The sequence below is a fragment of the Amphibalanus amphitrite genome, unplaced genomic scaffold (genome assembly GCF_019059575.1).
Source record: "Amphibalanus amphitrite isolate SeventyFive unplaced genomic scaffold, NRLGWU_Aamphi_draft 000023F_arrow, whole genome shotgun sequence".
NCBI lineage: Eukaryota > Metazoa > Arthropoda > Thecostraca > Balanomorpha > Balanidae > Amphibalanus > Amphibalanus amphitrite.
The window spans coordinates 1,385,758-1,399,172 of NW_024881519.1; the positions used below are offsets into that span (position 1 = coordinate 1,385,758).

General features: G+C 47.9%; 1 protein-coding gene across 1 annotated transcript; it reads left to right on the forward strand.

Annotated features, from left to right (window-relative positions):
- Positions 1–333: 333 nt before the first annotated feature.
- Positions 334–4,396, forward strand: LOC122392545 (probable Na(+)/H(+) antiporter nhx-3). Its single transcript, XM_043387561.1, has one exon. The coding sequence runs from the start codon at positions 334–336 to the stop codon at positions 2,848–2,850; it is 2,517 nt and encodes an 838-aa protein (XP_043243496.1). The 3' UTR covers positions 2,851–4,396.
- The last annotated feature ends 9,019 nt before the right edge of the window (positions 4,397–13,415 follow it).

Sequence of the window (13,415 nt, forward strand, 5' to 3'; positions counted from 1 at the left end):
TATTTGCAAAAAAAAAAAAAAACGTAGGGGATGTTCAAACACCCCTCTCCCCACCCCATCCCCAGTGGGGCGTGGGTTAACCCGCCCCTTCTGGATTATTCATCCATAAGCGCTCCGCTGGTCGCTGGGGGAGGGTAAAAATTTTGTTGAAGGGGTGTGACGGCTGATGGGACCTTATCTTTACCCGGGATTATTTCTTGTCCGTTTTCTTCCGCTGTTGCACTTAAGTATATCTAACGGTCTATGTGGAAAATAGGCCTTAGCCTTGCCCCTTAGGGCACTCAAGTCAGGCATTTGGATGTTTTCCATTGCCAATGATAAAATGGTAAACCAATGGTAAACTGCCGCGAACTGCGTGGCTGTGTGCTTGCAAGTGGCTCCATTGTGGAGGTGGGCAAAGCTGCGGCGGAGCTGCGGTTCATTACTGCCCGGTTCCGGCTACCATTGAGTGTGAACGAGCCGCATCCGTCTGGCGCGGCCGCGGCTGCGGTCGGCGCCGCCGGCGCATCCGGCTCCCAGCCAGGGCTTGAACGCCGGCCGACGGACGGGGCCGCGTCAGCCATGACTGCGCCGGACCGCCGATCGGACGTGCCGGCACGGCTGCTGGGCCGTCCGCGCTCCGTGGTGTTGCTTTTTGTGGTGGTGCTGCTCCTGATTGCTTGGTGTCGACCGCTCGGCGCCGCGCCAGCCTCCCGGTCAGATGTCAGCAACAGCAGCACCAGGCCGGCGACGACAGTGGCGGTGACCAGCGCGGCGTCGGAGACGGGCCGGTCCCACCGCCCGACGCCCAGTCATGCGGGCCGAGCGTCGCCCACTTCGGTGTCGGTGCCAAACGTGACTGAGTACTCAGACCCGCTGTTCAGACCGTACGACCCGAACCGACTCTATCCCCACGTGCGCTACTTTGAGGTGGGCAAGGTGGACTTCGAGCACGTGCGCGCGCCGTTCGTGATCGGGTGTTGGATTCTAATCGCCGGACTCGCCAAAATGGCATTTCACAGCGTTCCACAGCTGTCTAGGATGGTTCCCGAGTCGTGTCTGCTCATCGGACTTGGCATCGGGGTCGGTGCGTTCCTGTATGCGTGCCTTGGTGATATTGAAGCCTCACATCATCTTGATCCGGACACATTCTTCCTCTACATGTTACCGCCAATCATCCTGGACGCTGGCTATTTCATGCCGAACAGACTGTTTTTCGATAATCTCGGCACGATCCTTCTACTGGCTGTCGTCGGAACCGTCTTCAACACGTTCGCTATCGCCGGCGGCCTGTACGTGGTCGGCCTGTCAGGCGTGTACGGCGTGGAGACCTCGCTGCTGGACATCTTTATCTTCTCGGCGCTAATTTCGGCCGTGGACCCAGTGGCTGTTCTGGCCGTCTTTGAAGAAATCCAGGTGAATGAAGTGCTCTACATTCTTGTGTTCGGCGAGAGTCTGCTGAATGATGCTGTCACTGTCGGTCTGTATCACATGTTCGAGGAGTACATGATACTCGGCCACAGCGCCTTCCGCATGACTGACATCGGTAAAGGCTTTGTGAAGTTCGCTTCTGCAGCCGTCGGCGGCACCTTTATCGGGGTCATTTGGGGTTTCATAACGGCATTCCTGACCCGATTCACTCATAAGGTGCATGTCATGGAGCCGATCTTTGTTTTCACCATGCCGTTCTTAGCTTATCTTAACGCCGAGATGTTTCATCTCTCGGGCATACTCTCTATTACATTTTGTGGTCTCACTATGAAAAACTATGTCATAACCAATGTGTCAGCCAAGTCACACACAACTATAAAATACATGATGAAGATGTTGGCCTCATGCTCAGAGACAGCTATCTTCATGCTGCTGGGCGTAGCTACGGTACACAATCACCATGACTTCAACTTGGTGTTTGTGCTGGCCACCATCATCTTCTGCGTGCTCGTACGTTCCATCGGCGTGGTGATCCTCGCGTCACTCGCCAACCGCCTGAGGCTGCGGCCCATCGCCGTCGTGGACATATTTGTGCTGGCCTACGGCGGTCTTCGTGGTGCCGTTGCTTTCGCGCTCGTGATGCTCATCGATCCGCACTATGTTAAAGAACAGCAAATGTTTCTCACGACCACTATCAGTGTCGTCTACTTCACGGTCTTCTTCCAGGGTATGAGCATCAAGCCACTGGTGCAGCGTCTCGGCGTTGAGCGCGCCAATAAGCGCAAGCTAACGATGAACGAGCGAATCCACGAGAGGGCTCTCGACTACCTGAAGGCCGGTGTGGAGACAATCGTTGGTCACCCATTCAGTTACAACGTACGCCAGCGTTTCAAGCAAATAAATCACCGTTACCTATTACCGTGCCTGACCCGCAGCAATCACACTCGCGCGCGCGACCCCAAGATCATGGAGACGTTCAGCAAACTCGTCATGGTCGACGCCATGCAGAATTTTAACGACATCACCAACATTGGCGGTCCGGGCGGCCAGCATCTCTGCTCAAGCAGCACTACAGGTTCCAGGTCGGATTCTGACGATAGTCCGATGCCGAAAGACGGGCGGCCCGTCATATCACCGCCGCCACCCACGCCGCCGCCGGGGCCGCCGCCGCGCCGCTTTAGCTACAGGCGTCACGTGACCGGGGATGAGCCGCTGCCGAACCCAGTGCTGACGGCGCTGGACCAGTTGCACATGACCCAGGACATGGACGCGCGCCGTCTGCTGCAGGCCAACGGACGCGGCAGCGGCCGCCGCCACTCGCTGGTGCTGGGTCGGCGTCGGATAGGCAGCGAACCGAGCCGGGACCGTCAGCTCACAGAGGCACCCCAGGCCGACAGGAGAGGCAGCGGCGGCCACGGCCTACAGTACACCCGGCTCTGAGACCAGATTCAATGCGTCGGCAAACACGGTCAGGCTTCAGGAAAATGTTGGTCATGTAGTTGGTGTGTAACAAGATTCTACAAACCATCGCTAACTCACATAACGATGGCACCAGTTTTTTACCAATGCGTCGAGCATGTTGCGAGCACAAACTCAGTGGAGTGAAATTGTTTTTTTCAGTGCGTGTGCAAGGAGCATTTGTTCTTTAACCCGCGCATGACTTGAGTATTTTCCATAACGCGAGTGACTGGGAAGGGGGGGGGCATGCAGAGCCCCCTCCTATCTCCTTAATAACTGGGTCGATCGTCCAAGTTCAAACGGTGTCTCATAGCCCTGGAAACACTGTCGAGGGAAACCTATTTTCATTTATCTCGAGGTCACCGATGACGTCACAGGTCAGGTCAAAGTAAACATAGCATTTTGGCTTGTTTAAATTTGGGCTCTGGCCACCGTCTAACAAGTCCGATCAGGCTCATTTTTTGGTTTACGCAATTCTTGATATATGCCTTAGATACCCTGAGAGTATCGAACTTACACCTAAAATTGTTCAGGTCAAGGCCAGGTCATCCTACGTCACGTAAATTTTATATCATGTTTCGGTCACGTGACGCATGTTTTATGGTTCATTCATTCACAGTTTAATATCGTGTGAGCCATATGAAGTCAATTTCAGCTGCATTTAGCTGAGGTTAAGTCACTTTCAGGCACAAAATCTTTAATTTTGAAAATGACATGTTTCAACAAAAAAGTTGGCTTTCAGATGCAGTTCGAGCTCAGGAACACGATGGTGCTATTTGTATTACTGTGCGATGTCAAAAACGTACTGGAAAATGACTTTCAAAAACATAAAATTGTTTAATTCTGACTATAGTGCGTATAACTAAGCCATTTTTGAAGATATTGGGCTACAATGTTCTAGGGTAGTTCATCAATGGGTGCATTATCAAATATATTCCGTTTCTTTTAAGTCAAAAAAGTTCTTTAAAAAAATAATTGTATAAGTATATTTCCATAAGTTTTAAAATTTTGAAAATCCGAGATAGCAGTTTAATAGCCAAGTAGAGCCCCCCAGTCATTCGCGGGTTAAGAATCTTTGTGTATGACATCTCCTTGAAATTGTATGCCGAGTGAAATATGTATTTAACAAAAAGTCAAATGCAGAAATGATGAGTTTTAGATAACGCTTTTTTGTCAAATCACATTAAAATTAAAAAAAAAGTTTCATTTTGGATGTGAATTTGGGCATTCCACGATAGATCGACCAAAGCCGTACACCCTCACATGTTATTTTCTGCTTAAATTGGTGTATGTGGTGGTGATGGGCGGGGAAACCATCTGTGGCAGGGAATTTTTCTTCAAACAACGGTTTCCGAGACATAGCCTCGGGCAACTCCCGGAGGTTATGCTGCAACCCTATATTTGGCAGCTTATAACTCAGAACCTATTGATTTTCTATGGGGATATTATAGCCGTTTTCACGACGGCCATCTGGTACACGTTTGGTGCATATTTGGTGCAGATTAGGTGCAGATTTGGTCAAATCAGGTTCGATGTGTCTCTTAGTAGCTATCAGCTAGGGCTGCACTAATTGCTTATATCCCTGCTTTGTCATATTATCAGAGAGCATCATCGATTAAAACACTGAAATAAATTCATAAAATGAAGATATTTGCTGTAAAAGAAATTAGGTGCAGATTTGGTCAAGCCAGGTGCATTCACCGGATAGCCCGTCGTGAAATTTATTTATCTATTTATTTATTTATTTCACGTCATTAGCTCACTCCACACTTGTGTGGCTATTCGTGCCAGAGTCAAATAATAAAATCGTGGTTGTCGGGATGACACCCATACATAACATTCATACATACATACGCCCTCGTTTCCCCACCAATCTCACAACCACACTATCACATAAGTGTCGTCACTAGGAGTAGGCGCCGCTAACGATCGTTCCTTTGTTGCTGCAGCAAATGCCGACGAAGTTCTCTTTTAAAAGCTCTCATGTCCAGATCACGCATGCTTGGAGGCAGTCGATTAAAAGCCGTTGCTGCAGCGAAAAGGAATCGTCTCCTCCCGGACTCAGACTTTATCATGGGAACATGTAACAAGTCATCCTGCCTCGTAGCTCTTTGGTGTACATGCCATCTTCGCACAAGATTCTCCGAGAGCAACTCGGGCTGAGCCGTAACCAGCGTGCGTTTTAAGAGCGCTAGCACATGGTACGTATACATATTGTGCGGCTTTATAAGCCCTGCTATGTTGTGAAAACGGCTTATATATTATAGTTCAACTCGCAATCAACCAAACCAAAGACCATTTTCGTATATCGCTCAGAGCTGCTGCGAGGAGCATGATAAATGTGGGAAGCATCATTAGAATATATGACCTTCTCCTCGGAAAATGACAAATTGAATGAAAATGATCATTTATTAACCCGCGCCCGGCTGGGGGTCCTGGATTTCCACGCCCTGCTGGGGGGTGGTTGAACACCCCCTTCTAACTCGGCTCCTGGGCCACGTAGCGATACGCGGATGGCGGCGTTCGAAAGAGCGCTAAAAATAATGACGAAATCACTTCAGTCACTTTTTTGGTCAGGTCAAAAGTCAGGTCACCAGAGGTCATTGAAGGCAAAATTTCGCCGATTCAAATGTCGACAATTTCCAAGAAGCCAACGCATAACTCGGGAACCAATAGAGCTACAGCGCCGCGGAAAAGCGCATTCGATAGCCCTATTAACGCCCTTTCTGAATAGTTCTCTCAGATTTGACCTATCGTCAACGGTTTTGCCTGCAGGGGGCAAAAACTGCCAAAATAGCCGATTTTTTCGAAAACAGTTTTTCTGCAATAACTTTTGACCCAAGCCTTGCACGAGCTTACTTTTACCGGCATCGTGTTCCTCTCCTCAAGACGCATCGAATGAACTGTAACTTGACCTTGGAAGGTCAACTTGAAAATTTGACCTCAGGTCAAGGTCATGACCTGGCCGGAAAGGGTCATGTTGCTCCGTATCGTCGAGCTGAACACATCCAAGGCGTTTTCATCGCTCTAGCATGCCCCTATCAAAAGTTATTCGCGAAAAACTGTTAGATACCATCCGTGACCTGAGATGACCTCAGGGGCATAAACAGGGGTCACAGATACCATTTTCATGTTTAGTGTGTCTTAGTTACTTGTTATTCAGTGTTTGGGAGTGTTTATAATGGCTTTCATAAAAAAGCGCCTTTCAATTTTCTCCCATTGACTTATAATGGGGAGGTCGCAAAATTGACCTGACCTTAGGCCATCGATATCAAAATTCTGAGATAAACACATTTTGTACATGCTATTGCTCTTAGCAATCGCTGAAAGTTTCAAAGCGATCGGTCACTCGGTGTAGCTATGGCAGACATTGAAACTTTTTATGGGGTGAGGTCACTGACTCACTTCAAGTGACCAGAGCGCTATTGCATAAAACTTACGGGACCAGATATTTCACGAATTGTCTTAAAATCGTATTTATTCTACGCCAATCTGTTTCACAAAGGTCTTGAAAATAGTACGGAGAGCAAGGAATTTACTCCAGCACGTGACGTAACTTTTGGGGGCTTCTGTTGCATAAAAGCTACGATTTACGAAAAAGTAGTTCGCCAAAACGCGCAGAAAATGTCGCAGATGCGCCAAATGTGTAAAAATCGTAAAATATTCTACCGAGGGGGTGGGCTTCTTAGATTTTAACCGAAAGTCGGCTATTGCAGCTGTTTGACGCCGAGTTCCAACTTTTTGAGTCCTTATACCTACAGCTATGAATGCATATGAAGGTAACTCCTTTACACACTGATGCTTTCTTATCCTCGAACAATTTATAGAAAGACTGCAACCGCACCTCTCATTTCTCAACCAATGCAATAGCATGATATAAGCACGGAATCTATATTACTATTTGAGGAGGGTGCGTCTGTCCGTTACCGAGGTCCCGACTTGGTGGTGCTTTGCGTGGACTACAGGCCAGACCGTTGCACCTAGCGCGCTGAAATTTGCACAACTTATAGAGCAAAGATGCGCGACGTGCCTTCGAGGGGTCTCAGCTCGATCGGATTGATAGGGAGTGCGTGGCGCGTGCTCAAAAAGTGCAAATTCGCGTCATAGACTTTACATGTATAAATCGGCGTGCGAAATCGGGCGAAAACGGCTAATTTTGGCCGACATGGGTCCAGTTCCCGTGCAATATCTTGGTGACCAGGGGTCCGACCGGCACGGGGAAAACAGCATCGTGTACAGAATTGAACGGGCTATTGAATGGTGTGCAATGCAGAGGATAGCACGCGCCACGTGCACCGGAGAGGGCACTTTTATTTGAAAAATTGCGGTTTTTGAGGGATTTTGGAATTGATTTTATTTTTAGGTGACCGTTAAACGGAGTGAGTTGGAACAGCGCCTGTTGGCAAGAGAAATGTACCGCCTCTCATATAAAAATTGTGAAAAGCTGATTGATCCAAATCAAGGTGGTACAAATCACGGGAGAAAATGGTGTTTGTCAATGATGTGCCACATTATTAATTACACGGGTTTTGCTGCATAACCTGATACCTTTGGCAATTGAATATGGTACCATTGGATAAAGCATTCAATTTTGTCCAATATTCACTCTTCATTTTTGCATGATGAGCAACAGTATTCTTAAAAATGTAAATGTTCCAAACCATTACATTGTCATTTTTAGCGAAATTCATCGATGGCCCTCAAAAGACTTCACGCCAGTTTCCGAATCATTCTTGAGTAGAACGCATGATAATACGACACGGGCACCTCGATGCAATGTATCTTTTTTGTTTTATTACAAAATGCTTGGCCGTCAAAAGCAATCGAACAAAATGGATGCCAACCAAATCGACACAGACCAACCCAATACCCACGGGTCAAAAACAACCATTCTTCGCGTTGCGGAGCACGCGGGTAACCCTAGTATATAGTCTACGACATGGAATGGACAAAACGAATTTTTCCTGTAACTGCTGAGTTTTTGGCTACCTGGCAATTTGGGTGTGCTGCTGTGGTTTTGGCACTTCCGTGCTGATGGACGAGATGAGTTTTATCTAATTAAATTACTTATTGTTGAATAAAGTTAGACGTTGTTTTCAGCATAGTACACATTACAAGAGTGAAAAGAAATAACCTCATGCTTAATCGAAATAAAAATTATTAATCCAAAAAATATTTTCGTGAATGTCACTTCGGTCGGTGACATTCACGACACGGAGGATGCGAAACACTTTGCTTAGCTTTCCCATCAATTCTGCATGTTAATCTACTGACGAAATGACATTCACGAGAATATATTCTGGATTAACAATTTTCATTTCAATTTAATGAGCGTGAGGTTATTTTTTCACTCTCATAAATTAAATTACTATTATAAAACTCTAAAACTATGCATGGATGTATGTGAGTCTGTCTCTGTTGGCGGGTTGTTGCTCCGAAACTGTGCGAGTTGCGCCGGTGAAATTTTTAGACAAAGTCAAAAGTCTGCAAAAATTGTTTGTATTAAAATTTGGAGCGCTCACGACGCTCCAAACGTGGCCGAAATACTCATCACCGTCCGGCCGCCCGGTCCTCCCCAGCAGGTGGTAGCCAGCTGGTCAGGCTGCGCCGTCCTCCGGCACAGGGCCGGCTGACAGCGGCAATTCCGCCAGTGCGCTAGTTCGGCGTCTTCCCGTAGGCCTCCCGCGCATGACCGGCCGGACCTCCACCGCTCGACAATTGGGTACGGTAGGATAGCACCTCTTACGCTGCCCGCTGATGTCTGAGCAGTCGTCTGCCGTAGGTATGTTATCTGTGGTATGACCTATTAGTCACCGGTGCTGCAGCTTTGCTAGTTTCTTCGTCGCCGCAGTCTTGGGGCGCTGAATCGTCTTGGTAGCTTTTCTTTTCACCAAGTTTTTGCACATGCGGTGCAGCTCCATACGCATGTATGTTGCCGCCATGATGCTTAGCACTGCAGGATGGCACATCTCCTGCGCTAGCTGCCGGGCCTCTTTTGTTTCCAGTGCACAGCTGACCAGCCGTTTGCAGATCTGTGCTTCGTGAAAAAAGTGTTCATCTTGAGCTCGGAACTGTTGATGGCACGCTATAATAAATGCGTCGCAGTCTTCTGTAGGGCGCAGGAGGCTACCTACGTCGGTAGTACTGATGGATGTATACGACTTTAAGGCCGTAAATATCTCTGAATCAACCAGAGGCATCGCTTCCTGTTTGATCACTACTGCCCTGCACCTGTCGCAGCTGATGCGGGCAGTGCGAAGGAGGTAGCCACAGACGTAGGTTAATACGTTGAGGGTTTCCATTTCCACTGGGCAGTTCCCCGCTGCTCCAGACGGTGTGTTAGGGGACGGGCGCGGTGACGCTGTCACTGGCTGTTCGTTGGTTTCCATCGTCACCTGCCTCAAGACCGCGATCAGCCTGTCTCCGTCGTCAGCGCAGTTTGAAGTTGCTGGTACCAACAGGAGGTCATTCAGGGACGCGTGCTTATACAGATGTCGAAAGTGGATAGGATCTGGGTTGTCCGTCCCCCCACCTCGCTGCCGCACGATGCCAAAAAAGTTTTCCAGCGCGTCTTGGTTCAGGCGGCGTGTGCACAAAAATGTGCATCCAGCGGCCTGACACAATTTCCATACTTCTTGAACCCCTTTAATCGTCTGTATCAGACCACGCACGGAATCGATGATGGCGCCGTCTCCGACCGTCCACCGCCGAAGCCAAGCTTCGCCGTCTACGAGAATTTTGATGTGTTCTTCTGCTGTCACTGGGTGGATGCTCGAAATCGCACGACGCATAGAACAGGTGTTGAACCGGGTAGAAGAGTTCAGGACATCTAGCAGGTTGTTGAGGCGCAGCAGGAAAGTAGCAGTCGGGAGTGATGATCGCGGGAGTTTGTTGAAGGTTGCATACATAGTAATCGCTGCTGATACTGTTCTGCTCATAACTTGTACGGCGTAGCGAACCTTCATCTTCTCGAAGCTGTTGGGTCTGATATGTCGTTCAGTTAGTTTCGGTGCAGCCCGTGGAAAAGAAGCGGAGTCAACCTCAAATAGTGCTTCCAGATATCTCCACGAAGATAGCTCACCGTCAACTTCAATGTCGTGTTTCATGAGGGCGTTTCGAAGACATTTGAAAAGGTGCGGCACGTCATACAAAGCGATAATATTTCGCCCATCTACCGTGAAGACGCCGCTATCGGCAGCTCCGAGCAACCTGTAGGTGGACTGATTGTTCGTGCCCATGTCACACGTTGTTGCCAGCACCGTCAGTCCAGCCTCAGTCACACGACGGATGCACTGTACCAGCAGCTGCTGCTGCACGGTGGCTTTGGTGGTTCCAGCGCTCAGGAAGAATCTCAACGGCTGCTTCCAGCGTTTGGTGATGCCCCGCACCATCATAACCAGCGCATGGTCAGCACAGGCGTTCGAGCGGCCGAGGGGGCCGTGATCAGCGAAGCCCTCTATTATGTCGTCACTACGCTGGTAGGCGAGCCGAGCCTTCAGGTGAATTCAGGCGACGGCGACAGAAGCTAGCATCTCCAGCGGCGACAGATAAACGCCCGCCTCAGAGGCTGCCAATATGTCGGCAGCAGCCGTCGCTCTAAGCGGCGCTTGCGATTCGCAGTCTGCATTAAGGTTTTCTGGACGTCCAGGGCGGCCCACCCCGGCCACGGGCAGCCACGGATGTTTTCGTTGGCAGTGCCGTGCCGCATTAGCTGCGCTAAACCACTCTTTACAAATTTTACAGTAACGCGTTTTAATTTTCATTCTAATTTTAGACCAATGTTAAAACGGTAATGCAACGAATATGTATGAATGCTGTAGTAACAATCTGTGCTAAACTTCCCAACAAAATATACGGTTACCATTTTAAACTCACAGTCACAACTTCATTTGGTCACGACGAAGATGAATCATTCAATGATTGTTAAGAAAATCTATATGAAAAATTTATATGAAAATTTATATGAAAATGTAAACCCACGTGGAAAAAAAAATCAACCGCATCCCTCACTAATAGGGATATTCATCCGGCAAATCCTTGATTTTTGGTTACACACGTGGCAATGCTAATCGAAGCTCCTGTCCATTCCATGTCGTAGACTATATATTCCGTGATATAAGCATGGTCGTACCTGACAATCGTACTACCAACGGTGGTGTACAACGGTGGTGACTGACGTTAAAGCACGCTCGTAGCTCGTTTGAGGAACTGCAGACGCATTAGTCATCAAACATATCAGCCGTGTCGATGTTTATTTGTGGTTCCCACATTCCGTTGAAGATTTTAGTGAACATCCAAACACACTCGCCTCAGATTCTAGTACGTATGTACCATACATATTCAGAGAACGTCTGTGCACCAATACGGCCGCGATTCAAGTTGAGCTAGAGACCCACGTAAACTTGACATGTCACTGTAATCATAACACGCAGAGCGCTTCTTTAAAAAAGGGAACAAATGATGCTGAGCTTGCACAGCCTCACTTTTCCCGAGTGCGCCAACACCGGGATAAGACGCTGCTGATAGGACGATTTCAACGAAGGTAGTGACTCTTGGCGTAGCATCCGCCATCTATCGGCGATTTATCAGAGCCCTCTGTCGGCTGAACCCAGCGGGATTCTTCAACCTTCATGTAGAACAGCCGAATACCGTGGTCAGAAGACTCCTCCACTAAGTCGGATGGAAATTCCTGAAACAGAAATAAAGATGTCGGTAAGTACCAGAAAGACAAGAACGAATGGATTGAGAGGAGATCATTTTCGAAGGCAAAGTGGCTGACAGAGCATGAAATAGGAGAGGACTGAGGGAATCAGGAAAGAGGTGATGCATAGACAGGGGCGGAAAAAGTAAATCGAGCGAATAATGAACTTTTTACGACACCATGTATCTCCTCGCTCTCAGACTTCTTTGTATGCAAGTACATGGGCGTAGGAACGGATGGAACATTGTGGGTGCATGGGTGCAGCTGCAGAAATCCAGCCATGGCCGGTGAAGCGGGGGGGGGGGGGGGTAGGCAGCGGCACCCGAGCGGAGGCTCATTACAAGCTTTGATGGTGTACCATGTCGAAAAGGTACCGATAAGTGCATTTGGAAGCATTAAATAATGTCAATTCCGCAAAAGTAAAAGCGGCCAACTTGGCCATTTTCGAAGACATCGGGCTAAAACTTTTGATAGTGCCCAGTGGGTCATCGGTATGTCCTCAATAAAATGCTCCATTTACTCTTTTTTTTTCTTCAGAACAAATGTACACTGTAAACCAAATCTACAAGTTGGCTCCTTGTTACAAGTTTGGTTCCAATTCGCATAGGCGTCACCTTGTCGATACTTTGTCGATTCACCAACCCCAGGCTTGTTGGCCAACAAACTAACAGTTTGTCTACAAGTTTGGTTCCAATTCGCATAGGCGTCACCTTGTCGATACCTTGTCAATTCACCAACCCCAGGCTTGTTGGCCAACAAACTAACAGTTTGTCTACAAGTTTGGTTCCAATTCGCATAGGCGTCACCTTGTTGAGCACTAGTCTGGGCCTTGTGGACCTACCAACTTCTGGATAGGCATATTCGTTTCCTTGTCGGTTCACCAACCCCTGGTTTGTTGATGAACTAGCCTTTGATTGGGCATTGCTAGCTTGCAAATTGTCAACAAGTAAGTGTACTAACGCTGTGTTCGAACTTGTCAACAATCGCTTTGTTTGCGTTGATAACCTTAAGAACTTACGATTCGCGTTCGTTTTCAATTGTCACGATACTGATTCAGGAAATATTTTCTATACGGACAGGTTATTTTTTTGGCTTGGAAGTGGTGCACAAAACCATGACTGGCATCAGTTATTGCTCAAAGGCTTGCGCTGACAAGAAACGAAATACTGATAGGTTGTATAATCAATGAATGCATACACCACATCCATTCGGAAGTTTCTGGAATCATTAGTATTTATTACGGTCACGTAATTAATACTATTGACTGGTGACAATTCCGAGTGCATATTTTCGAATGGATGTGGTAAATGCATGAGGTAGTTATACCCAGTAGGTATACCTATCGTGCACCGTCACTCGTCAGCATATAAGTCTTTGAAGCAAGAACTGCTGCGTATGTGGAAGAACATGGTTTTGTGCACTGCATCAAGCCAGAAGTATAACATGCCCGTATGACGAATACTTCCTGAACATTGATCATAACAATCATGGCAGTTGCACGATCACGCAGATAATTCGAATAAATCATGATCGCCAACCAGATTAGCTTTTACAGCCCATATATGTCCATCAGTTAAGTTAAAAATACAAAGAGTTGAATTAAAGGCAAATATATTTATTTATAGATAAAAAACACCGACCGCAAAACATCTGCTCACATGTGCATGCACAGGTCTGGCCCACTTACATTGCGCGCGCAGGGGAAGGGAGGCGTCTCGAACGCGGGTATAGGCACGATTAGTGCGTCCCGCAGGCCAGAGGGGGCCTCACTCACAGCACGAACACCACAGTTCACAGATTTCACTTTTTACTGCACAAATGCTGGAACAGCCCTCGTCGCTGCTCC

Bases quoted from the DNA above. Each gene is read 5' to 3' on its own strand.
- LOC122392545 (XM_043387561.1), top strand. From the start codon at position 334: ATGGTAAACTGCCGCGAACTGCGTGGCTGTGTGCTTGCAAGTGGCTCC.